The sequence below is a fragment of the Leucopleurus acutus genome (assembly GCF_964270905.1).
Source record: "Leucopleurus acutus genome assembly, chromosome: 7".
Classification (NCBI taxonomy): Eukaryota; Metazoa; Chordata; class Mammalia; order Artiodactyla; family Delphinidae; genus Leucopleurus; species Leucopleurus acutus.
The window spans coordinates 33,398,751-33,424,927 of record NC_139150.1 but is presented as its reverse complement, the minus strand read 5'-3'; the positions used below and the strand labels follow the sequence as shown (position 1 = coordinate 33,424,927).

Below are 26,177 nucleotides of genomic sequence, written 5' to 3'. Positions count from 1 at the left end.
CAGATTCCTGATCTGGGATGCCTGGAAGAAATGTCTTCTTCAACACGCCAACCGGCAGCCACAGGCCCAGCTCCTAGGCGAGAGTGCATACTGAATCAATTGAAATTGAGTCATGGATATAATTAATTTAATGCGTTTAAACGATTTTCCGTATAGTAAACATGCTGAATGAGGGTGACCCAGAATAAAGTGTCTGCCTGAGAGTGGAAAAATGGATACCGTGTGTGCTGTATAATGAAAACCCTTCAGCAAATAGAAAATGCTTCAATTTATTTCTACCTCCTGTTCCTTTCCTAACTCTTTATTTATGGCTAAACTTGGCCTTCCGTGGTCTCCTTGGATCACAGGGACACTTTTTATTTTGTCAGAAGATAGCCTTTTTTCTCTGATCAGAAGACAATTTTAATGAAACCTGTCTACAGCCCAGTGACAAGCACATATTAATATGTGACAAAGGGGATAAGGAGGAAGGGAAAAAAACCCTGAAGAAATGTTTCACTATTACAATCTCTTTCTCAACTAACGGAGGACTTGTACAAGGAGGAGGGAGAGGGCATGGAGTACGGTTGGGGCAGGCCCATCGGAACCACCGTCCTGCCTGAATCAAACCTTCTTTCCGTGTGACTTTGAAACTCCCCCTCTGTACCTCAGATACTCATCCACAACCCAAAGGGGCTAAATCTGAGGATCTCTAAGATAGCTTTCAGTTCTGACATTTGCTGAATTATGAGTCACAAACCAGAGCCGGCAAAAATATGTGTCAAGGAATTTCCCATTAAAAAGAAACTCATCTTCAAGCTGGGTAAAGCATTTCAGGCAGCCTCATCGAATTGCTCATCAAGTAGGGGTTACGTATTATTTGACAGCACTTAGGAGTAGTTATAAATGATTTCCACCTAAGGTACATCAGGCATCTAGACAATATGCCGAGTTCTGGGATTATGAGAGGCTTCCTAGATTCTGTAGCTCTCTATCCGGCCATTTCAACTTGGGATACTATGAATTCATTCTATAAAATAAGAAACAAAGTGTGACAATGACCTGAAAAAGTGTATCCACACTTTGAGACAGCTTTATCACAATGCAACCGGTGGGACCTCTGGCGAATCCCACCCCTAAGGATCAGTCTCTGAATTTGTAACATGGACAGAAAGGACTTCCGAGGTATTTGGTGCTCTGTGGAGCCTTTCTGAGGGAGGGGTATCAGGGGCTGTGGGGCGGGACATGGAGGGGGCTGATCAGGCAGGGCTTTGGGCTCTTCTTCCATTCACTGGAGAATCTTCTTAATTTATCTTATACACCAGGCACTAGGTAAAATTTTATAACAAAAGGTTCTGAGGATAAAAAAAGAATTTTTGAAACCACTGGGCTAAGGAAAGTTGTTAAAGCTTCTAGTCTGAGTCTAGTCTAGACATGTCTTTTGCTGATGACTAATTAGAGCCTTTACTTCTAAACTGTGGAGCAGATGCCCAGGTCTCAGGTCAAGAGAGGCTCTATTCAGGAATGTAGAAATATCCTTCTTATAGCAAACCTCAATGCTCCCCAACGCCCAGAGCAGTGGTTCTCAAACTCTAGTGTGCATTAGAATCACCTGGAGGGTCTGTTAAACCACAGATGGCTGGGCCCCAACCCTGGAGATTCTGACCCAGTGAGTCTGGGGTTAGGCTCAGGAATTTGCATTTCTAACCAGCTCCCAGGAGATGCTGGTACTACTGGTCAAGGCGCACTTGGAGAATCTCATTGGCCTTTAAGATAAAAGCCAGCCTCCTTAGCTTTTCCCTACAGAACTGGGCCCCAACTTACCTTCCCAGTCTCATCATCCTCCCGTCCAATATTCCCGACAAAGTAACCGTACCTGCTGCACGCGTGCATCTTTCCCGTGCTCACCATGCCCCATCTGGCCGGACCGCCAGCCCCTCTGCATGTCTAAGGCACAGCTCAAATGCTGCCACTTCCAAAAAGCCTTCCATGACTATTTCATCAAAGGTCACAGAAATCCCTCTGGGCTCACACAGTCTCTCCTATGGTGCTGAGCACTTTTAACCTCTTCCTGTCATTTGAGTCCAGGTCTCAACCCTGCATCTGGACCACAGGCTCCAGGACAAGGAGCCCATTTTACTACCTTGGCGTCCACACCACAGTCTACACTCAGCACCTGCACAAGCCCTGGCCTGTCAGACCAACAAAGCAAGCCTGAGCGTACGCACAAAAGAACACGAACATGTAAGAAACACACAAATCATCTCATCTTATCTACTCCCAAGAAAGACTGATTCTCTAAATGACTCTTCAAATTAGAACAAAGGACAGCACTTTAGAGTCCATTTCAACCTATTCTTTAAGCAAATTTTCCTTATTTTCTGGGAGCAGAGTCAGTGACAAATACATCATCATGAGACATGAATAACTACCATTTATGGCCATTACCAGAAGGTAGTGTGATGCAGCAATTAAGAGCTAGACCCAGGTTCAAATCCCAGCTCTACCTTTGATTAGCTGTGGTACTTAAATGCTCTGAGCTTCAGGCTCCTCACATTTATGGGATGATAATAGCACCTACTTCCTACAGATGGCATACAGACGCAGTGAGACCATTATTAACTACAACCACCACTAGCATTTACTGAGTGCTTACCCGGGCCTAGCATTAGGCATACATCATCGAGCTAATCTACATAAAGTGTACCCACGTTTTGAGACAGCTTTGCCACAATGCTACTGGTGGGACCCCTGGCAAATCTCATCCCACTCTAAGGCTCAGTCTGTGAATTTGCACCATGGACAGAAAGGACTTCTGGGGTATTTGGTGCTCTGTGGAGCCTTTTTTGAGGGAGGGGTCTCAGGGGCTGTGGAGAGGGACATGGAGGGGGCTTAGCACATATCTAGCACATAATGAGCATTCAAGAAATAACAGTGATTCTTATCACAGCTAATTTTCCTGATTTCCGCGCAAGACAGATCTTATTATCCCCATTTCCCAGCTGAGAATCTTGAAGCTCAGAGCAAGTAGCTTGCTTAACAAACACTAGCAGTTTTTAATTTGTAACAGCTAATCTTTATGACTACTTTGCCAGGTAGGTATTATTCCCATTTTGGGGATGAAAACTCCGTGGTCTGAAGATGGAAACTTGAAAGTGAAGGCTCAGGATTTGAACCTGACTTTGGGTCTAGAGCTTCTGCTGGCCCACCCCACCCCTCCACCTGGTGGATTCCACCTGCTCTGTGTGCGGTCAACTCACTATGGCCTTTCTAATCCATGAATTATAGAGAAGCAGTTTCTCAACATGTCAGAGAGCGTTACCGCATGTGCCCGTTTCAGCAGCCCTGCAATCGTAAAGCCCACAGGAAGTTATTTCAACAATTGAGGAAATGGACTGTATATCAGAGGGCCTGTGACACAGCCTCTCTTGCCTTGTATGTCTCTAAGGGGCACTAAGGAAAGCAGAGCCCAGGGGCCTGGGACTGACCGTGACCCCGAAGAAGTTGGTCTCGTTCATGGCGTTGAGGATGATCCTGCCCAGTGTGTGGTCCGTGTAGTTGAAGTCCTGGATCCGCTGGTGCCGGCTGCTGGCGTGCAGCGTCTCCATGGCCCTCTGCAGCGTCTTGGCGATGACCCAGATGCCATCGTAGGCGTACCCATGGAACTTGCTGGGCCCCACGCCTGACCGCTTGTTGTTGTACTCTCTCTCATACTGCTGTGGCGTCTGGAAAACAAGGAGACCAGGGGACACCAGGTTATAGCCAGCAGGGACATCAGGCACACAGTGCTGAAAGCTGACACTCCCCAAAGCTTACTGTGAGCCAGGCACGGTGCTAGACTCTTAAATGTGCATTATCTCATCTAATCCCCACAACAACCCTGTACGGTGGTACTCTTCTTATCTCCATTTACTTACAGATGAGAAAATTGACTTAGGATCCTAAGTCAACTTGCCTAGGCCCAAGTGAGTGGCGGGGCTGGCATCTGAACCCTGGCTGTCTGCCAAGACTAGGCTGAAGGAAAAATGCACTCTAACCAGGCCTCCCCCTGACATTTGCAGGGCCTAGAGCTAGAGCATCAGTGAAGGCCCACATACCATATGTCTAAATATTAAGTTACAGGCAAGCAAACCAATTGTTCAGTAAAATATTTTCTATCTTTCCATCATAACGGGTTAAAGGAAGGTAAATATACCTTCCTTAGGATCTGGAAGGCCAAGTTTGAATTCAGAACTCTGGGGCCCCTCAGAGCTTCAGTCCGGACACAGCAGCACGGGGGGCTGACCTTGCTCTGTGGTCCACCCATCCTCTTCTCTTCCCACCTGGCTCCACCCCACAGGCCAGCCAAGCTCAGTCCACACTTCCTCCCCCTTCCAGCATCAGTAGCCCCTTGACCACCCCAGAAGCTCAGTCCTCCCTAAAGAGGCTCTTTGGACCCTAGATGTGGTTCCAGGCATTTGGGCATGGAATTCAGGGCATGGCCTTAGGAGGGGGAAAGCGGTACAGGCTCCAGGTGGGCAGGGCCCCATGGCCTTGTGAATTCTGAACCCCATGGGGTCTGAGTGAGGTCCACTTAGAGAATGGGGCCCAGGGCAGGTCCTAGTTGCCCAGGTGTAAGGTCTGTTCTGACCTCTACATTGTACCCTTCCCTTTCATCTTCCATAATATAGTAGGGTCTGTGAATAACTCAGCATTTTAAAAAAAGTATTTTTTTCTCCTATTGAGCTGACTTTCATAAAAGAATTTCATTGGTAATATTAACATTCTGATTGAGGCCACAAAGTAATGAAACTGCCTTTTTACTCTAGCCCCTGCGGCTTATAGATCCAAATGAATGCCGCTCCAAGGGAACCCATTACCCTCAGCCCTTCTGTGGGCTTTTTCTCAAATCACTTCTAAACTTCCCTGCCAGAAATGTCATCAGAGCCCACAGCTTAGTCTTTGGAAGAACACTCCTTGGGCACAAATCACACATAGAAACCATCAACTCACTGTCAGTTTATACCAGAAAAGGCCTTTAGTGATGGTCACACATGCCCCCTCAACCTGCAGCTGGAGACACAGAGAGGTCTAGAGATTTGGCCAAGGTCACACAGTGTGTGTGTGTGTGTGTGTGTGTGTGTCTAGACTGGTGTGTGTGTGTGTGTGTGTGTGTGTGTGTGTGTGGTGTGTGTGTGTGTGTCTAGACTGGTCCCATTCTAGCTTTGCTGTTTCTCTCATGTTTGACTTTTGAAGTCATAACTGCCTTCCACCCCAGGTTGATTGGGGCCAGGTCTAGTGCCCAGGGAGGGTGGTGAACTTGAGCCGTCGAAGGCTGGGTTGTTCCGTGGCTGGAGCTCGAGTCCCTTGCCCTTGGCTCAAGGTTTAGCAGAGCCTGGGTTCAGCCAAGCCCCTCCAGAGGTGGAACCTGTGGGCGACCAAATCAGGAATCTGCCTGACCAAATGTGATTGGTGTCCCAGCAACAAATCCACTGCCTTTTTTTTTTTTAAAAATCATTTGGCTCCTATTGGATGGCTCAGGTTTTATCCATTTATAACTTCCTTTGGAAATGCATCACATCCAGCCATCACTATTCTGTTCATCACTCAAAATATCCGGCAGAAGCTCTTCAATTCCAAGGGTTCTTCAAGGAGACAGCACCGTCTCTAGCCCAGCCCAGCTTCTTGAGCCCCTCCTCACAAAAAACTGCACCCCTCCACCCATCATCCTTCGCCGTCTCACTCCTCATCAGGGAGCATGAAACAGTCCATTATGAAACTCTCTCTTCCCTAAACCTTTTGCGTCCTTGGATCACACCAAGTCTGTTTGCAGCTTGGGGCTGTTGCACTAGATGCTTCCTCTGCCAGAAAGCTTCTTCCCCAGCTCTCACGTGATATTCTCGGCACACAAATTTTAACATGTGTCATTCCCCCCCCCCCACCCCGCCCCAGGCATTCTCTATCCACGGGTTTTATCTTTTTTATTGCACTTTTCACTTCCTGCAATTTACCTACCCACAGAATTAAGCTCCACGGGGTCAGGGATGTTATCTGTTTTGACCACAGAACCCAAAACAATACCTGCAGAGACCCTTTCTAAGAATCAGTTACTCCATCTGAAAAGCAAGGAGGTTGGACTAGGTGACCTAGAAGCTTCCTCCTAGCTATCGAGGCAGGAGCCTGGCACAGTGGTAAGAACACAGGATTTGGAAGCAGGCCGACCTGTCCTCTAGCCCCAGCTCTGTGGTTTACTAATTGTGACCTGAGGCGGGATCCTATCTCCTCCAGGTCTCTGCATCCTCCCTTGCTGGGTGGCCATGAGGGTTCCATGAGATGAAGTGTGCAGAGCATCAGTCCTGTGTCCAGGACATGGTAGGTGCTCCACAAATGACAGCCACTACTATTAATAGTACAGGTGGTTGTTCACGTGGCCACCTGGCACAGCTGCTCACCCAGGACACCCTGAAGGCCCAAGACTATGCCTGTGCTGATAGGGGTTAACAGCCCTCCAGTGCATGGATGTCCTACCTTTAGTTCCTTAGCTAATTTCCAATTATTGGACATTTAGTCTTTTTCTAATTGTTCCAAACTACAGAACTGCAAAAAAGCATCCTTGTATCTAAATTTTCTGAACACACACTGGTAATTATTTTTTCAGAAGAAATTCCCAGCTGTGTAATTGCAGAGGCAAAAGGTACAAAAACCTTAAACGCTATTCACACATATAAAGGGCCAACTTATCCTCCCCAAATATGAAAAGCTAGAATTCCACTCTGTATGAAAGTACCCATTTCCTAGCATCCTGGACCACATAGGTATTTCAATTTTTAAAATCATTGTCAGTTTCTTAGGGTAAGGAAAAAAAGTATATCTCATTTTAATTTGCATTTCTCTGATTAATGATGAAGAGTGAGCTCCTTTCACATATTGATGGGCAACTTTCACTTCCAAGGTGGGTTTCCTCTTCTTGTTACGGTGAGAGTCACAACTTTTAAGGATGCTTTGTTTCAATGCATCCTTGTTATTTTTCCATCTTTCACTATTTGGCTATATTTTTCTTTATTTTAAAAGGCAATTTAGGTCTATTTCAGGCTATTAAGTCAGCTATCGGCTATTTTTTTTGCAGTACGGGTGCCTCTCACTGTTGTGGCCTCTCCCGTTGCGGAGCACAGGCTCCGGACGCGCAGGCTCAGCGGCCATGGCTCACGGGCCCAGCCACTCCGCGGCATGTGGGATCTTCCCGGACCGGGGCACGAACCCGTGTCCCCTGCATCGGCAGGCGGACTCTCAACCACTGTGCCACCAGGGAAGCCCTGGCTATTTTAAAAGTATTAAAAATTTACTTGAATGTCTATTTATCTAATTAATTGTTTAAGCATAAAAGGAATGAGGCTCCTTTGACCTCTTCTCTCCCAGATTTTGCTGCTATGAGTCTTGCTCTGATGCAGGCAAAGGCATCCAAGGGCTGCTGGTAGTGTCTCTTTGAGTCCTGTTTGTTCAACCTGATGGTTACATTCAGATGACATTTCCAGACTTCTTCCCTATCCAGGATATGCCACTGGGGCATCCTTAAAGGTTTCTGTGACCCTCTTAAAGTTGGAGGGGGGAGTCAGACCTGAGGGGAACAGACACAGTGTGGTCTCATCAGGAGGTAAATGAGTGTGGTTTTTTAACTTCTTTGATATAGTTTATTGGTGATGTTTTTTGTGTGTAGACAGTAGAGGGGATCAAGATCAGACTGTTTATTCAATTTGACATTGGGACCAACACAAGCCCCTATATATTTTTTAATATGTACCACTTGTAAATCCCTATCTTTTCTATCTCATAAGACTGTTCTTCATCCAGGGGAAAGGGGGGTGGAGGACCCTGGCAATGTGGCTGTTTACCTCACTTCTGTGGGTAGAGTCCTTGGAGTGGGACACCAGTGTAGCTTAGCTCTGAAAGGTGACCTCATTTTGCAAGCACCACGTTGAAGTCATTGCTACCACACTATATCCCAGACCATTCATCACTGTTCCCAGGTGAAGCCGGCACTGATCTCCCTCAGGCAAAACAACGACAGCAGGAAGAAACACTCTCACAATTGTCTGAGCAAAAGTAATAGCTGTTCTTAAAGCAGGTCTCCAATTATTCAGGGCACAAGAATTTCTTCCACTGTAAAGCAGACACTGAAAACTGATTGATTACTCATTCTCTGAGGTCAGGTTTATCATGAGAAGCTAAAAGTTTCTGAGAAAATAACTTTATATAGAGAGTCCCAATTACTGACATGTTGTGTTCCACATATTTTTGAAAGGCAGTTGTTGGAACTTGGAACATAGTTTCATACAGAAACTATGTTATAAATAGTGGTTAGGTTCCCAGACTAGCCCACATAAGCTTGCTACCCCACAGTATGACTAAACTTTATGGGTCTGTCATTCCAACAGAACCAAGTCGAGTCCTGCTTTCTAGGAGAGGTGAGGCTCACAGACAGAAAAGAGGAGAAAGGGGAAACATCTCCTTCCACGTCTCCAATTGCCACTCCCCAGACTGGAAAAACTGGCAGAGTCTCTCTCTAGCATCCCTTGTGGGATGCTGGAACCACAGTCTCATTTGGAAGGTACACTAGGGGACAGTCTAGTGGTTCTTTTACTCCAGTTTGTAGGTCAGTTTGTAGGTCACCCAGGATGCCAGGGCCCTACATTTTGTTTATTGTGTCTGTGGGATAACTTGGGCATCTGTATTTTTAAAAATCCTTTAAGATTTCAAAATACATAAATTGGTTACCACTGATTAAGTCCCTCTCACAATCTGATTCTTGGATTTTCTCAATAGCAACTTCCAGGTATTTGTTGAGCCTTTTCTGAGACTCCTCCAGCGCTGGGAAGGTCACTATGTCTTCAGGGAGAGTCTTCCACTTAAGGGATGCCTGACGTCTATGAGACTAGTCTTCTGGATACAGAGTTTACACCTATCTCCCTGTAACTTGCTATGTCTTCCTGTGGAGCCACAATGAACCTATCTGCTCCCTCTTAACCACAACAGCACCTCAAATTGCTGAAGTCAGTGACATGCTTACCCTGTCCCCAATATGCTATTCTTCACCTTTTAAGCAAAAGAGTCTCAGGTCAGACTTTTACTCTGACTATGATGAAATAAATTATGTCAGACAAAAGCTCTCATGAAGAACATTAAGGAAAGCAGCATAAAATACAAAAATAGCTATCCAAAGGTATGAGAAAGCAACCAGGACATCTAGGACTTGAGGAACCAAGATTCTGGAGAGAAGAGAAGTGTTCTGAGAAGAGTCCAACATTCTTTGCTGCTTCCTCTGGAAGCATTTGCTGATTTGTAAGTGGGAAGGTTAGTTGTAGGAATAGAAAACACTGGATCAGAGTTTTCAGCAGTCCCTCAGAGATGGGAAGACAAAAAACTATAGTTCAGGGTTATCAGGGTAGCAAGGCTTATAGGCAAAGGTCTCAGAGGAAGAGGAACTACAAAATACCAGTATGCAGACTGACATTTGCACTTGAAATATTCGGCGATAACTAAGCTGCATAAAGCAAGAGGCTGAGAAGCCAAGCAAAAAGTGGTGGCTAAGGGGTTAAGGAAGTAAGCAGGTGTGTTTGGAGTTTCATGGCATTAGGAAGACAAAAATTGGAATCCAGGGCCAATCCAGTAAACACCCCAGGATTTGAGAATGCTGAAGGACAGACAGGAGTAAGGGCAAACCAAAATAGACCAGCCCTTGTGAAAACTAAAACCAAGCTTGGAATCATCTCAATTCTTTATTGGATAAAGTGATCTGCTCCTATTCTAACAGCTTGCTTGAAGAGAAATAAATCTTCTCTGGAGAAAGTAATGCCATCTGTAGCTTCTTTAATTTTTCATAACCAATTTAATGAATTAAACTCACTAGGTATGCCAGGTGATAGGATCAAATTTAAAAAAAAACAAGAAAAAAAGAAGGAAAGAAGGAAGAAAGAAAGGAAGGAAAGAAGAAAATAGGCAATAGAAGCAGACCCACAGGTGATCCATATCTTGAAGTTATTAGACATGGACTTTAACATAGCAGGTTTATATGTTCAAGAAAATAGATAAAAGATATAGAATATCACCAGAAAACTGGAAGCAATGAAAGAAAAAAAGAATAAAATGAAAATCCTAAAAAAATTAAAAAATACAACAACAAATGAAACTAAGAACTCAACAGATGGATGAAGCAGCATATTAGACACAGCAGAAAGTAGGTTAGTGAACTGGAAAAAAGGTTAGTAGTAAATATTCAGACTGAGGCACAGGGAGGAAAAAAGGATAGAAAACAGGAAATGAACATAAGAGATATATGGAATGTGTTGAAAAGGTATAGCACATGTATAACTGGTGTCCTAAAATGTGAGGAAAGAGAGGATAGGTAGAAGCAGTATTTAAGAGATATTTTCCTAGAATTTCCCCAAATACATATCAATCCACTGATGCATGAAGTTCCATAAAGCTTAAACTCCAATCAAGATAAACCCAGGGGCTTCCCTGGTGGCGCAGTGGTTGGGAGTCTGCCTGCCGATGCAGGGGACGCGGGTTCGTGCCCCGGTCTGGGAGGATCCTGTGTGCCGTGGAGCGGCTGGACCCATGAGCCATGGCCGCTGAGCCTGCACGTCCAGAGCCTGTGCTCCGCAACGGGAGAGGCCACAACAGTGAGAGGCCTGTGTACCACAAAAAAAAAAAAAAAAAAAAAAGCAGAGAGAAAAAAAAAAAGGATGCATGATCTTCAAAATAGCAACAATGAGGCTGATGGCTGATTTAACAGAAACAATGGACGCCAGAAGACAATGAAATGACATCTGAAAGTGCTAAAAGAAAATAACAAACCATCTAGAATTCTACACCTAGTTAATATATCTCTCAATCTTAAAGATGAAAGAAAATTTTAGACAATCAGAAACTGAGAGAATATGTCTCCAGCAAACCCGCAGTAAAAGCAAGACCAAGAGGAGTTCTTCAGGCAGAAGGAAAGTGATCATAAACAGAACAGAAATGAAGGGAGGAATGAAAAGTAATGGGAAGTGTAAATATGTGAGTAGATCTAAAATGGAACATGACATCAGGTTCAAGGCACCCAAGAAAATCTCAGAGAAGAAGAGGGACTTAACACTACCACCCATCAGGTCTTATAAAACTTCAATTATTAAGGCAGTGTGGTATTGGTTAAAGGGTAGGCAAATAGAACAATTGAAGAGAACAGAAAGTCCAGAAACAGATCCACACTATATATACTCATTTAATTTATGAAAAAGATGATACTATAGCATGGGGGGGGGGTAAGGAGGATTTTCAATAAATGGTTCTGAATCAATTGGCTATCCATACGGAAAAAATTAATCTTGATCTTACCTTAGACCTTACATAAAATCAATTTCACGTGAATTCTATATCTAAAAGTGAAAGGTAAAACAAACTTCTAAAAGACAAGATAGAAAAATATCTTTATGAGCTTGGGTGGGCAAAGATGCTTAAACAGGACACAAATGATATAAGTAATACATATAACTGTCGAAGAATTCATATCCAGAATACAAAAAGAACTTCTACAAATCAATGAGAAACAGGCAGAGAATCCAAGTGGAAAAAATGGACAAAAGACTTGAATAGGCAGTTTATAAAAGAGGATATCAAAATGGTCAATAACGATATGAAAAGATCGACAACTTCATTAGTCATCAAGGAAATGTAAATTAAAACAAAAATGAGATACCACTACTCGCCCACTATATTGGCTAAAATTAAAAAGCTAACAATGCCAAATGTTGGTGAGCATGTGAACCAACTGGAACTCTCAATCACTGCCGGTGGGTGTGTAAATTGGTATAACCACTTTGGAAATCTGTTTGGTGGTGGCTACTAAAGCTGAACATATGTATTCCCTATGACTCAGAAATACCACCCCAAGCATGCATCCAATAGTAATGTGCACATATATTCACTGAAATACATCAAATACCTATAAATAAATCAAATAAAATACATGCAAGAGTTCCACACAAAAAATTACAAAACATTTCTGAGAGAAATTGAATGGATGGGAAGACCCTATATTACAAAGACGTCAGTTTTTCCTAAATCAGTCTATAGATTCAGTAAAATCCCAACAACAAACCAGAGCATATTTGTGTGTATAAACTGACTCACTACTCCTTTCTCCTGCCCATAAGGCTACTGCGCTGATGGAGGAAGAGAACTACAATTTGTTGAGCATCTATTGTGTGCTTGGCACTCGGCAAGATATTTTCCTCTGTATTACCTCATTTAATCCTTCTAAATCTGTAAAAGAGATATTATTACTCCAGTATAATGAGAAACAATTTCAGAAAGGCCAAATGACTAGCCCAATGTCACTGCATCACTATTGATTAGGTTCAGTTGAATAAAACAGAAAAAAAATTATCACTGACTTAAATGAGATAGTTTATTTCTTTCTCATGGAAAAGATGTTCATGGGTAGGTGGTGCAGGGCTGCTATGGCAACTCCACAGTGTAACCAGGGACCCAGGCTCTTATCTTTATGCTCTGCTATCTTAGAATAAAGTTTCCTTCTCAAGGTCACCTCTTGATCCAAAATAGTTGCTATAACTCCAGCCATCCCATCCATATTCCAGCCAACACAAAGGAGAAGGAAAAAGAAAGGCAAGCTCTCCCCTTAAAGGAGATTTTACAAGTCTTGTATAATACCTCTACTTAAATCTCATTGGCTAGACTTAGAATCCTGGCTGTATCTAGCTACATGGAGGCTGGGAAATGTACATTTTCAGATGGGCGGCAACATACCCAGTTAAAAACAAGAGTTATGTTACTGAGGGGGAAGAGGGGCTATGGATGTTGCATGAACAACTATCTGTCTTCCAGAGTCACTCAGTTGGGAAATGGTGGGGCCAAGATTCACATCTAACCAGTGCCAAAAGGCCACCACACGCTTCTTCCCAAGCCCATATTCCTTTGCCGCACCGCCTGTCTCCCAGGGATGTGGTACTTAGGGAAGCAGAAGGGAACAGGAGCTTTGTGGGGAAGGTGTGGGCAGAGGCAGCAGCACTGTAAAGCTCGACTACCTGGGGAGCACCTCTACTTTTCCATGGCACCTTCCCTTCCTCCTCTCTAGAGAGCCCAGAGCTTCCCTAAAATCCCCAGGTTCTTTGTTATGGCGCTCTGATGGCAGTGACAATGAGATGGGTGCAGCTTTTCCCAGGTCACTGCTCTAAGTTGAGGACTCACTAGATTTCTGTTTCCTCTTGTTCTGCTGTGTTGGATAAATAGTTGTGGGTGGTCACAGAAGCTTCTTGCCGGAAAACATTACAAAACTCTTCCAAAGAATGAGCCTGTGTCTTTGATGGAGGGTTGGGGCCCACTTCTGAGATTCCCACTGATTCCACGGTTCTGTGAACTTTTCCATCTGGTGCCTTGGCCCAACTCTGTGTCTCAGCAGGAGAATGGTAACGGGAAGAATGTCCTTATTAGAGAGGCTGAGCCATCACTGGAATTTTACACCAGAACTGTAAATGCTCACAGTGGAAACAAACCCAGTGGGACGCTGAAAAGTGAAAGCTGACACTGGAAATCACCAATGTCAACAGAGTCACTTTGGGGAAATAGAGTGGTGATGCGGAAGTTTAACAAGGAGAAAGAGCCTTTAGGGCCAAAGCAAGTGTCCAGAGGCTGTTTACGTGAGGTTCTGAAAGACTGAGCTCTGAATGTACTCGGGGAAGCCCAAATGTCTGCACTTGTCCCATCACTGGAAATTCCAATGGGAAGGGACTGATGAACGTGCTCAGGAGGGAGACCATGACCTTGTTATTCCTCCTACCAGAAATCTCCTGGGTGCCCATGAGCAAGCTGGGGACAGCTTGGCACCAGAGACAGGCATATGGAAGAGGCAACCACGGAGAATGCATTTCAAGAGGGGCCACTGTTGCACCTGATTATGTGACTTTATCAGGAGTTACCTTTGTCCTGGGGGTTCCAGGGTTTAACATTATAACCATATCACACAGCTTGCTGTAATAACTCAATACCATACTTACAGAGAATTTTGCTGTGAAAGGACGCCAGGAGTTATATGGTCCAAATCTCTCATTTTCAGTTGAGGAAACTGAGGCCCAGGGATGGTGACTGTCTAGCTGAGGTGGCAGATTAATTGGTGACAATGCCAGGATTTGTACTAGATCTCCTGATTACCAGACCCATACTGTCCTGTTCTGCCACTTACTAACAGGCCCGCTAAGAAATCACAGAAAGGGCTGATTTGGATGTGCTTTGCTCCTAAGCATGTCACATGTCTAGAGGGAGAGCATGGTAGAGGGGAAGGGGCAGTGAGTGGGGACTTAGCAGTCCTGGCTTCCACTCCTGGATCTGTCCCTGACCTGCTGGGTGACTGTATCAGTTTCCTGGGGTGGCCATAACAAATTTCCATAAACTGCGTGGTCTAAAACAACAGAAATTTATTTGCTCCTAGTTCTGGAGGCCAGGAAGACCAAAACTAAGGTGCTGGCAGGGTTGGTTCCCTCTGTAAGCTCCAAGGGGAATCTGTTACCGTGCCTTTCTTCTAGCTTCTGGTGGCTGCCAGCAATCCTTGGCGTGCCTCGTCTTGTAGACGCATCACTCCAATCTCTGCCTCCGTCTTCACGTGATCTTCCCCAAGTGGCAAAACTCCCTCTGCCTTTTTCTTATAAGGACACTTGTCATTGGATTAAGGGTTTACCCAGGTAGTCCAGGATAATCTCATCTCAAGTTCTTAAATTAATTACATCCACAAAGACCCTTTTTCCAAATAAGGTCACATTCACAGGTTCTAAGTGTTAGGGCCTGAACATATCTTTTTAGGGGCCACTTTTCAACTCTCCACAAGGATCCTGGGTATGCCCTTCCGCTTTCTGCTCCTCAGCTTTCCTATGTGTAAACAGTGAAGATGGCAAGAGTCCACTGACTTGCTTCTATACGTGTTTGCTTGTTTTCATGGATACTGATGGACCCCAGAATACAGGCATCGACCCAGCAGCCTGTGCCATGCTGACACGGTCCCCAGCAGTCACATACCCCGCAAAATCAAATTCAAGAACTATTTCATGACTTTCTACAACTTCCTTTAACCATACATTCTTGAAGATTGGTTGACGAAGTTAGCTTGTGGTCAGACCACAAATACGAATGCCTTATCAACTCTGGGCCCTACACCCTGGGGAGAGAGCACTCAACAAGAGGAAGTGCAGAGCATGGGCTGAGCATGGGAAGGGGCTTGATGAACACAACCTGTGCAGGGCAAGGACCAGGGGGAGGTGAGTGAGGCCCTCCCTTCAGGGGCAAAATGGAAGAAGGAGCCAAAACCCTCAGTAATCAAGATTAAAAAATCAAAACTAACGCAAAAAAAAAAAAAGAATCCACGATGAGCAAAATTTTAAATAAAGACAAGATGTGTTCTTGTAATTATGTGACTCAAATCAGTTCACCCTAATCTTGGTTTGTGGATCTTGTCTTTATTTAAAATTTTGATATTTTGTTCATCATGGATTTTTCCATTGAGGTCTTTGGCACCCCCTTAAATTTTGCCCTTAGTCCTGGCCCTGGAACTGTTAAGTTACAACTGGAGGGATGGGCCCTATAGGGACAAGGGATGGGGACCAGTGGGGAAAATTAGGGAACAAGTAGTGATTCCTGTGCTACTGGAAGGATCTGAGAGTCTGATGAGAGAGGCTGGTCTACATGACCTCTAGGAGAGTCCTAAACCCTCTGAGTCCAAGAGGCAAAGAGTTTCAGATTTCCCCGTGTAACTTCAAGTATCTTTTGACCTCGAGATAATATAAGAAATGCTGCCTCTTGTCTCAAAGACTGTGGGACAGGGACTAGGTCGCCTGGAATTTCAGAAGCTGCCCCAAGCTGGGAGTCTGCCTGGCTCTGCTCTGATGGCACTGCTCCATCCTGGGAGGCCCAGGAGTGGGTGGCCCACACTGTGAGACGAAATGAACAGCCCCAGGAATAGCCCCAAGGTGTCCATTCATGGGCACAGTGATATGGGGGTGAGGTCAGCCTCCTCACCAGGCCCAAATTTAAAAATTTAAAATTAAAAAGGAAAGTCAGTGACCTGGGAGATGTTATCAAGTCAAAACATTTACTCTGAAAAAACACTGCAAAAAATGATCTTCCCAAAATGCATTCCTGTGCACATGCTCACATCTGTGCATGGCTCGCCCACCCCGGGCAACATTCACGCTCCTTGGAACGACATTTGAGGCCCTTGGGGCATCTCATGGCCCTTACCCCCACTTAGCTTCACAGATCTCATGTGTAATCATTTACATCTTTGGTCTTCCTTAAGTCTCTCATTTTATTTATTATACTGTCTGCCTGTACAGAATTTTAGTTTTTATATTTTCCTCAAACTTTATACTATTTTTAAAGTTTAGGGTATCCCTGGACCCAAGTATCTTCTAATAAACTGTAAACTTCAACAACTTTAAAAATAATACCTACTGAAATAAAAATGAGTTGTTTCTTCTCATTAGTCAGCATCTCCAAAAACTTCATATTGTCATTGATTTTGGTATGAAAATATTTCTTTCAACATTTTCTACCCAAAGTGTTTTTCCAGGATCTCTCAGGTGTCACGTGATCTACAGAGCTGCTTATAAAATGTGTCCTAATGATTTGCCCTTTTTGGACAAATCAATAAATCATTCTTGTAGTGTTGGCTCTGACTGAGATTAAATAATGGATTAAAATAATATATATATTTTTTACTTTACTATGAAGTTGATCCTTTAAATGAAGTTGAAGGTTGGCAGAGAATTTAAAAATCTGAGATCAGAGGAGACAGAAAAGAATCATGTGCTCTGCTGTACTGAACTTTGGCTGGTGGTTAGAATTGAGAGATGGATGTTGCCATCTTCACTGGGACTGTCACCACCTGATTCTTGATAATGCTTTCACTGATAGAGAATAGTGTACTTTGGAAATACTTTTACATGCACCATACTACCTGTTCTTTCACAGCCCTATGAGATAAGCAGGCCAGGGGTTAGTCATCCCTAGTGGGAACATCCCTAGTGGAGGCCTGAGGACCTAAGCACCCTGCCAAGGTCCTCCTCCTAGTTATGACAGCACAAGATGTCAGGTGCCATGCCAGCCACATTGCACAATCTGCCATTCAGCCCACCTTTTGACCCCGGAGGAAGATATTTTCACCACCACTCTACAGATGAAGAAACAGCGGCTCAGAGAACTCAAGCTCAAGGTCACACAGCTGGTAAGTGGCAAAACTGGGGTTTGGACCAATCTTTCTGGTCTTTAGTACATGTTTCCCCAAGTCTACTTGTGGGGTCGTTCGTCTCCTCCAGGCTGACAGGAAAATCAGTGAGACTGAGAAATGACATTCCAGGTCAGAGGGGCACAGGATGAAATGGTGGCCTCGTCTGAAAGTCAGTGCCTGCAGTTGGTCCCATACTAGTCACGACTCCACCCCTTACGCATACACTATGTTACGTGCTTACAAAGCACCCTTACCTCATTTGATTCCCACAATTCCCTAGAAGGCCATGCAGTAGCGAGCTGGATATCCTCATTTAACAGATAAGCGAGGCTCAGAGAGGTCACATGCTTTGCTCAAAATCACACAACAAAGGCCAGAACAAGATCTAGGGGCTTTTTGCCAACATCATTGGACAGCATGATTAAAGGAGATGGGCTTGGGGGCTGAAATGAGCTGGCCAAGGCACCAACCTTTCCTGAGATGGTCTTGATCTGCTTGGAGCTCAGAGGCTCGAAGTCCACGCCGATGTAGCCCTCCATGGCAGCAAGCAGATTCTTCCGGAGACAACGGGATGAGTTGGCTTCTGTGTGCACCTGCTCCCACCAGGAAGGCTCATACCAGCCCGGGATGATCCATTGGTATTTGCTACCGTACATATTCTCCTCATATGCCTGCAACAGATGGGTTGACCATGAAGGCACCAAGAGACAAACATTTGTTCAAAGCTTTGTACCCTGTGGGAAAGGTGGAGGGGACTCAGGGTTCCTCGTACTAGAGGATTTGTTAATTTTTCTATTACTTGCTTGGTCTCCTCCTCATTATCTCTCAAGGGATATAAGGTAGTTTATAGGAAACATGTATATTAAAATAATAAAATATTGAATAAAATAAAAACATAAGTGCCTGGGAAAATATAGATTATAATATGCTTATTGGAGGTAAAGGGAACAGAATGTAGACAAGTCCACCAAAGGTTCCAACACTATAGATATAAGCTACATATTTCACCACAAACTTCCTGGCAGCCCAAGAGAAAAGGGCAACAATATTAATTGCATAGCTCTCATTTTCAGTAAGGAGAAAACATACTAGTTCTTCAGGGACACAAAATGTTTTCTAGGCTTTAATCCCTAAACAAAATGCCTCATATGGAGGTCACTGTCAATTAGCTAGCATGGTATCAACACCACCCCTACAACAAACAGATTTCATAAGGCTATTTTTGTACAGATCTTTACTAAAAGCTGAGATCATAACCTTAAAATATAATCCAGGGCGGAGCAATTTTGCAAGGGGCCAAGAAAATTTAATGTAAGCATACAACTTATATAAGATGTCACTTGGCAAACTGAACATCTCTCTAAATCTTTACCCAAAGCATGGTGTACATAAATCCAGATCCTAAAAAAAAAGTCCCTTATATTTATATACTTTACACGCATCTTATTTGTCATTCATGTCCACCCTTTGAGATGGTCTAGGCAGAGTTTATTATCCTCATTTTAGAGATGAGGAAACTGGAAACCAGAGAGGGAAAGTCACTTTTCCAAGGTCCACAGTCTGGAACCTAGGTCTGCCTACTCTTACGCTGCAAAGCCACACTGCCTGCCTCCCATTTAAACAAAAAGTTGTCAGGCTGTTCTAATATACCCCCATTTGGCTTTAATTCTTACTGTGATGATTTTTTTATCTGGAAAAGCATGCTTTTTGATAGCTTAGATGCACCCAGAAAATCCCAATTTGTAGGTATGTCACATTCCATCAGAGTTGGGTCCAGAATGGAGTAGAGCTCACATTCCTATCAGTAATCAAAACACCCAGAAGTGACTACAGAGAGCAGTGGTGTATGTAAATGCTCTCTGCGCACTGTGATGAACCGTATACATTAAAAAATGTGAACCTTAAACGATCCAGCAATTTGTTCCTAGGGAGCCACCTATGTTAGGAGGACACGATGGGCAACAATTCATGTCACACCCCTTTATGTTCTTTGGCTTAGAACAGAGACAGCACAGAGGCCAGGAGGGTGTGGAGAAGGAAGCCTGCAACATTGCTCTGGATGCCAGGGACATTTTGGCTGCCCTCCACTTAGGCTCCAGCATGCTAATCGACGGTCTGCCCAGAAAGGGTGGGCCAGAGCCCTTTATATTTGTGTATATTAGAGAATAGTTACTGTTGAGTCTAAGAGTTAGAGGTGTGTTCCCTTCATTCCTACATCTGAGGAGGCAACTCTTCTAAGACTCTCTCAACACCTGAAAAAGCCCAGCCTGCAGTGTGGAGCATCTCACTGGGGTAAGTGTGAATTAGAATATTTGTTCCTTAGCTTAAGCTCAGATTCCATCTCTATGGCCTCTGTCCATTGATTCAGTGAAGCCACCGGAGATTAAACTGAAATTGTTTCATAAGAGAGCCCTTCAACTATCTCAAGGTAATGATCACATCGCCTCTTCTCTAGACTCCTCTAATGATATGGGACTTTCACCTCCCTCATTCTAGACACTGTATTTCTCATAATGCAGCCTCAGATCATAGTCATTTTTTCCAGCAACTACATTGTAATGTTGCCCCAATCAAAACTGTTGTAGAAAAAACACAGAGAGCCCTAATATTACAATTACATAACAAAACCCCAGTTCAACAAAACTGGCTGGGGGCTAGACCTTTGAACAAAAGGGTCATCCCAATGACCCCAGGTCATTTAATCAATGGCAGAACCTGTGAGACTTCACAACTCTCATCTTTCACTGGCAGGGAGGAACTCACATATATTGAGCCCCTATTATGTGCTAGGCCATTTATATACATTATCTTATTTTATTCTCACAACAACCCTATGAGTTACGTGCTATTATCTCTATCTTATAGATGAAGACATTGAGGCTCAGAGATTGAGGAATTTGCTCAAACACATTCAGCTAAGTCAAGAGGACAAGATTCAAAGTCTGTTTTTTTAAGTTTCTCTCTTTTCTTAGCAAAACAAACAAAGTAAAACTTTCTGGAAGCTTTCTCAGTCTTAAAAGGTTGAGGCAAGATAGCGCCACTTATTACGAATGTATGGTAAGTAAGCGTCAACAGATACGTAGTGAGGACATGAGGAGGTCGTCTGATCAGATGCAAAGGCAGATTTGCATTATTCTCTGAGACCAAAGACTGTGTGATAATTTAGAGGCAGCATGGAGCAGGAAGTCAGGAGCCTCCCAGGGATCTGCTGTGATAGCTGTCTGACCTGCCATTGTTCTGTTAGGTGTTCCTTGTGAGTGAATTTTCCAGAAAACAGAAGTTCAGTCCATTTGAATGACAACACATTTTGTTTACAATATTAGTCAATTTTGATGAAGATAAAATTTTTTCTACTGATCTTTTGAAAAAAACAAGAAAAAAGCCTATAGTCAAGTAGCACTAGATTCTCTGCCACATACCAGCTGGGTAACTCTGGCACACAACTCCTTGGATCTTGCTTTTCTCATCTATAGCCTGTGGAAAGCAAAGCCCATCTCACTGGGTTGGTGTAGGAATTAAATGAGGTAATATATGAACAAAAAAACAACCTAATCAAAAAATGGGCAGAAGATCTAAATAGACATTTCTGCAAAGAAGACATACAGCTGGCCAACAGACACATGAAAAGATGCTCAACATCGCTAATTATTAGAGAAATGAAAATCAAAATTACAGTGAGATATCACCTCACACTGGTTAGAATGGCCATCATTAAAAAGTCTAGAAATAGGGCTTCCCTGGTGGCGCAGTGGTTGAGAGTCCACCTGCCGATGCAGGGGACGCGGGTTCATGCCCGGTCTGGGAAGATCCCACATGCCACGGAGCAGCTGGGCCCGTGAGCCATGGCCGCTGAGCCTGCGCGTCCGGAGCCTGTGCTCCGCAATGGGAGAGGCCACAACAGTGAGAGGCCCACGTACCGCAAAAAAAAAAAAAAAAAAAAAGTCTAGAAATAATAAATGCTGGAGAGGGTGTGGAGAAAATGGAACCCTCCTACACTGTTGGTGGGAATGTAAATTGGTGCAGCCACTATGGAAAACAGTATGGAGGTTCCTTAAGAAACTAAAAATAGAGTTGCCATATGATCCTGCAATCCCACTCCTGGGCATATATCTGGAGAAAAATCTAATTCGAAAAGATACATGCATCCCTATGTTCACAGCAGCACTATTTACAATAGCCAAGACATGGAAGCAACCTAAATGTCCATCGACAGATGAATGGATAAAGAAGAAGTGATACATATATACAGTGGAATACTGCTCAGCCATAAAAAAGAATGAAATAATGCCATTTGCAGCAACATGGATGGACCTAGAGATTATCATACTAAGTGAAATAAGTCAGACAAAGACAAATACTATGATATCATTTATATGTGGAATCTGAAACATGACACAAATGAACTTATTTACAAAACAGAAACAGACTCACAGACATAGAAAATAAACTTATGGTGTCCAAAGGGGAAAGGGGGGGAAGGATAAATTAGGAGTTTGGGATTAGAAGATATCAATTACTATATATAAAATAGATAAACAACAAGATCCTACTGTATGGCACAGGGAACTATATTCAATATCCTGTAATAAACCACAATGGAAAAGAATATGAAAAAGAATATATATCTGAATCACTTTTCTGTACACCAGAAAGTAACACAAGTTTGTAAATCAACTATACTTCAATAAAAAAGAAATAATAAATGAGGTAATATGTGTACCATGCCTGGCCAACACTACGTGCGGGAACATTGTGGCTGCTCCTTCTCATGCCACTCTCTTTTCCAGAACTCATGGCTTTATTCTGAAAATTAGCCACTCCTATGGGCCATGCACAGTGATACTTTTGGGCATGGCCCAAACACCAAATGGCCCCAGACTATTGTTCTTGGAGTTTCTGATCTACTTTTTTTTTTTTTTTTTTTTGGTACGTGGGCCTCTCACTGTTGTGGCCTCTCCCGTTGCAGAGCACAGGCTCCGGACGCACAGGCTCAGTGGCCATGGCTCACGGGCCCAGCCACTCTGCGGCATGTGGGATCTTCCCGGACCGGGGCATGAACCCATGTCCTCTGCATCAGCAGGCGGACTCTCAACCACTGCGCCACCAGGGAAGCCCTCTGATCTACTTTTGATGGCTTTGTCTCCTTTCTAGTTGTCAGGTCTAGGCTGTCACTTTCACTGTCATTAAATCCCTCTCCTTACTCTGAATTTGCTGCTTTTAAACTGCTATGGAAAGCAGGGAGTGTTAAACATACATGCCGAAAAAAGTACACAGCACAGACTTCGAGTGAGGGTCTAAAAGGCTCTCCTACAAGGGAGGTAGACTGGGCTTAAATATAGCATACAGTGTCTAAAGCAACTGCAGAGAGGCCTCTGGGCCTCCATTCTGGTATTCCCACGTTCAGAAGGGCTGAGATTGTTGGACATGTGAGCCGTAAGAAGCTGCTGGTATCTTTGTCTGTCTCCTTTGCCAAATAGGGAGTTCCTGGAGGGTGGTGTCTGCTCTTTCCAGGATCCCCAGTGCTTAGCACAGTGCCTGGTGTACAGAGGGCAACCAATAAATGGTTGTAGAGTGACTGACTGAACACATTTTCAGTTTACTTGGTCACCTTGGTTTTCATTGTTTTTGTCTCTAGTAGGAATATGGTCTCAGGACCTGTGGCCACCAAATGGGCCCTACCAGGTGATGATGGGCAGTCTTGAGCTCATGTTCTTCAGTCCCATGAACGACTTTGTTCTCATTAGCTGCAGACAGGTAGCCATGATGTAATTTAAAAATCCAATTTCCTCTTTTTATTGTTTCCTTTTGCCTCCTCACTTCCTCAGGCAAGAAGGATATTTCCCTTTTATAGGCATTTCATAACCATAATAGTAATAAATCCTCACATCAGTAAAGCAGTTAACAGTTGGGATCACAGTCACCCTTCGGGGGCCTTGTTTAAGCCTCTCGACAATCCTATGAGGCAAATAAGACAGGGGTTGTCGCTTCTATTTTAGAGGTGAGGCAGCCGGGGGCTGGAGTTGTAAAGTGGCCTGCTTGAGGTCACACAGCTGGCAGAACTAAAACCAGAACCCAGGTCAGAGTGCTTGAGAATTTAGAATAGACCACCAAGGAGGGAGGAGAAGACAAAAGCGACAGGCCATGCTCGTCCTTTGCTGGAACTGAAATGAACATTTTGCCACAGGGCTATAAATAGTCCTTGCATTTGCTAGAGACTACTCTCCCCTTGGGTGGCAGGTCCAATCTCAAGAACATGCAGGGGCTTCCCTGGTGGCGCAGTGGCTGAGAGTCTGCCTGCCGATGCAGGGGACGTGGGTTCGTGCCCCGGTCCGGGAAGATCCCACATGCCGCGGAGCGGCTGGGCCCGTGAGCCATGGCCGCTGAGCCTGCGCGTCTGGAGCCCGTGCTCCGCAACGGGAGAGGCCACAACAGTGAGAGGCCCACGTACTGCGAAAAAACCAAAACCAAAAACAAAAAGAACATGCAGCAACATGCTGCAAAGTTTGCACTGCAGCATTTGGATGGCAAAGATGCGGTTGTCTCCATCCCATTGTGCTCTGACCCTGACATGGGTGGAGAGGTTCTCTCCCAGGGTCTCTGCTCCGAGCAGCCCCTCCCTCCATCACACGCCAGAGTTTTGATTCAGTGTGAGGACACTGAGAAGACTCTCCTCAGGACCTTCCAGGCCTGCCAGAAGAACTCCTTCCTAACCAGATAAGACTGACAGTCCTGACAGGCAGATCCATCTGACGGTCTGACACACGGAATAAACCCCCAACCAAAAACTTCTGAGAAACCACTCAGTGAATAAGGCAGCCAGCAAAGACTCTAAGAAAAAGTCCATCTGAAGATACCCAAAGTCCAAGAGGAAGAAGAAAGTGGGATGAGGAGGTGGGATGATGTCCCGTGCTGTGTAGAAGGCAAGCAGCCTGGGGCTTTGGGTCAAGAGGAAGACAGTCATGCCGTCTGTTCTGAAATAGAAACCATGCTGCTGGAAATGCCACTCAGAAAATAACCACAGTGCACAGCATGGAGGGAAATCACAGCCACGCCTCAGCTTAGGGTTTGGCTCAAATCAGAACAGGAGGGGACTTCCCTGGTGGTCCAGTGGGTAAGACTCTGTGCTACCAATGCAGGGGGCCCAGGTTCGATTGCTGGTTGGGGAACTAGATCCCGGATGCAAGCCGCACCTAAGAAGTCCACATGCCACAACTAAGAGCCTGCAGGCTGCAACTAAAAGAAGATCCCTCCTGCTGCAACTAAAAGATCCTGCGTGCTGCAACTAAGACCCAGTGAAGCCAAGATAAATAAAGAAATAAATACTAAAAACAAATGAAAAAAATAGGAGGTCTGTCTGCATTTTGTGCAAACAGGAGATGGCCAGTGCTCAGTGTGGCAACTTCACAGATCATTTTTATTAATTTACTTTTCCTCAATTGATCGACAATCACCCACCATGTGCCAGCTGTTTGCAAGGTCTTGGGGATATGTAGGGGGCTTCCCTGGTGGCGCAGTGGTTGAGAATCTGCCTGCTAATGCAGGGGACACAGGTTCGAGCCCTGGTCTGGGAGGATCCCACATGCCGCGGAGCAACTAGGCCCATGAGCCACAACTACTGAGCCTGCGCGTCTGGAGCCTGTGCTCCGCAACAAGAGAGGCCGCGATAGTGAGAGGCCGGCACACCACGATGAAGAGTGGCCCCGGCTTGCCACAACTAGAGAAAGCCCTCGCACAGAAACGAAGACCCAACACAGCCAAAAATCAATAAATAAACAAATTTGGGTTTTTTTTTTTAAAAAAAAAAACCAAAAAACCCAGCTTCTTTTCTAAAAAGTTATGTCTTCTAATTGGAGCATTATTTTCCTTTTCTAAATGGGCCATTTCTGGACCTTAGATGGTAACATACAAAGTATTATGACTTTTGAAATAAAATGTATTAAATCAATTTGCTCCATTTTTTTTTCAATTTTTCTCATGTTCCTCCTTAGATTTTCATATGGAAATACTCCTTAATTACCCTTAACTGAGACACAGGATGCTTAACACAATCTAGGAAAGTCCATCAGTTAGTAAATTCGTCAGCCCAATGGTGGTCCATTCCATCCTCAGAGACCTTACATAAACAAATAAAAAAAGGTTGCTGACATTTGCTGAGGGCTCACTGTACGTCAGCCACTATGCAAGGTGTTTTTGCTCATTTAAGCTCCACAACAATCCTATGAGACAGGTGTTATTATTATCCTCACTTTACAGATGAGAAAACTGAGGTTCAGAAAGTGTCAACAAGCCCAAATTCAGTTACTAAGCTGCAGACCAGTAGTTCAAGCCCAAGCAGACTGACTCCTGAGCACTAAGCTTCACGCAGCGTCCCCTGAAATGTCAGCCTATAGCTTCTCCTTCCTCCCTGCTATTTTGAAAGGTGATCAGGCGGTTCCCACTTTGCTCCTGGGCCTTCATGAGGAAATATCCCTGGGTGACTATGGTTTCCGGTCGCTGCTCTCTCCTTACTCCTGGCCTCTTTTCAGTTTCTGCATCTCTCCTGAAATGGGGCACCAGGAGCTGAGCAGGATACCCCAGGTGGGGTCTCTCCAGCAGAGAGCAGAGGGACGACCCGCCCTAGTTGTGGACGTGCAGCCTGAGGTCACCTCGGCTCCCTGGAAGCTGTGCTCACACTGGTTACTCACGGTAACCTTGAGGTCAACTGAGACTCCAAAGTCTCTTTTGTTCTAAACGCACAGTACTCCTCAGCTATACCTCTATCATCTTGGACATAGGCAGCCCAATTTCTTCTAATATAACCTTATATTAGGACTATTAGATTTAGTCTTCCTGGATTCAATTAAACATTCCAGCTTGTTAAGGTTCTTTGCACCCTGGCTATCTTCCAACATATTTCACAACTTCTAAAATTCCTATACGCCTATTTTTATAATCTCATCCAAGTTAC

The 26,177-nt window shown here is 44.4% G+C and overlaps 1 protein-coding gene across 1 annotated transcript in view; it reads right to left on the bottom strand.

Moving 5' to 3' along the window:
* The window catches only part of GABBR2 (gamma-aminobutyric acid type B receptor subunit 2), a gene marked incomplete at both ends in the record, with an annotated part of 366,596 nt that overhangs the window by 141,628 nt on the left and 198,791 nt on the right, over positions 1-26,177 (bottom strand). Inside the window, 2 exons of the mRNA XM_082842255.1 lie at positions 3,468-3,704; positions 17,701-17,901. Of these exons, the coding sequence (XP_082698381.1) occupies positions 3,468-3,704; positions 17,701-17,901 (438 nt within the window). The remainder of the gene's footprint in view (positions 1-3,467; positions 3,705-17,700; positions 17,902-26,177) is intronic.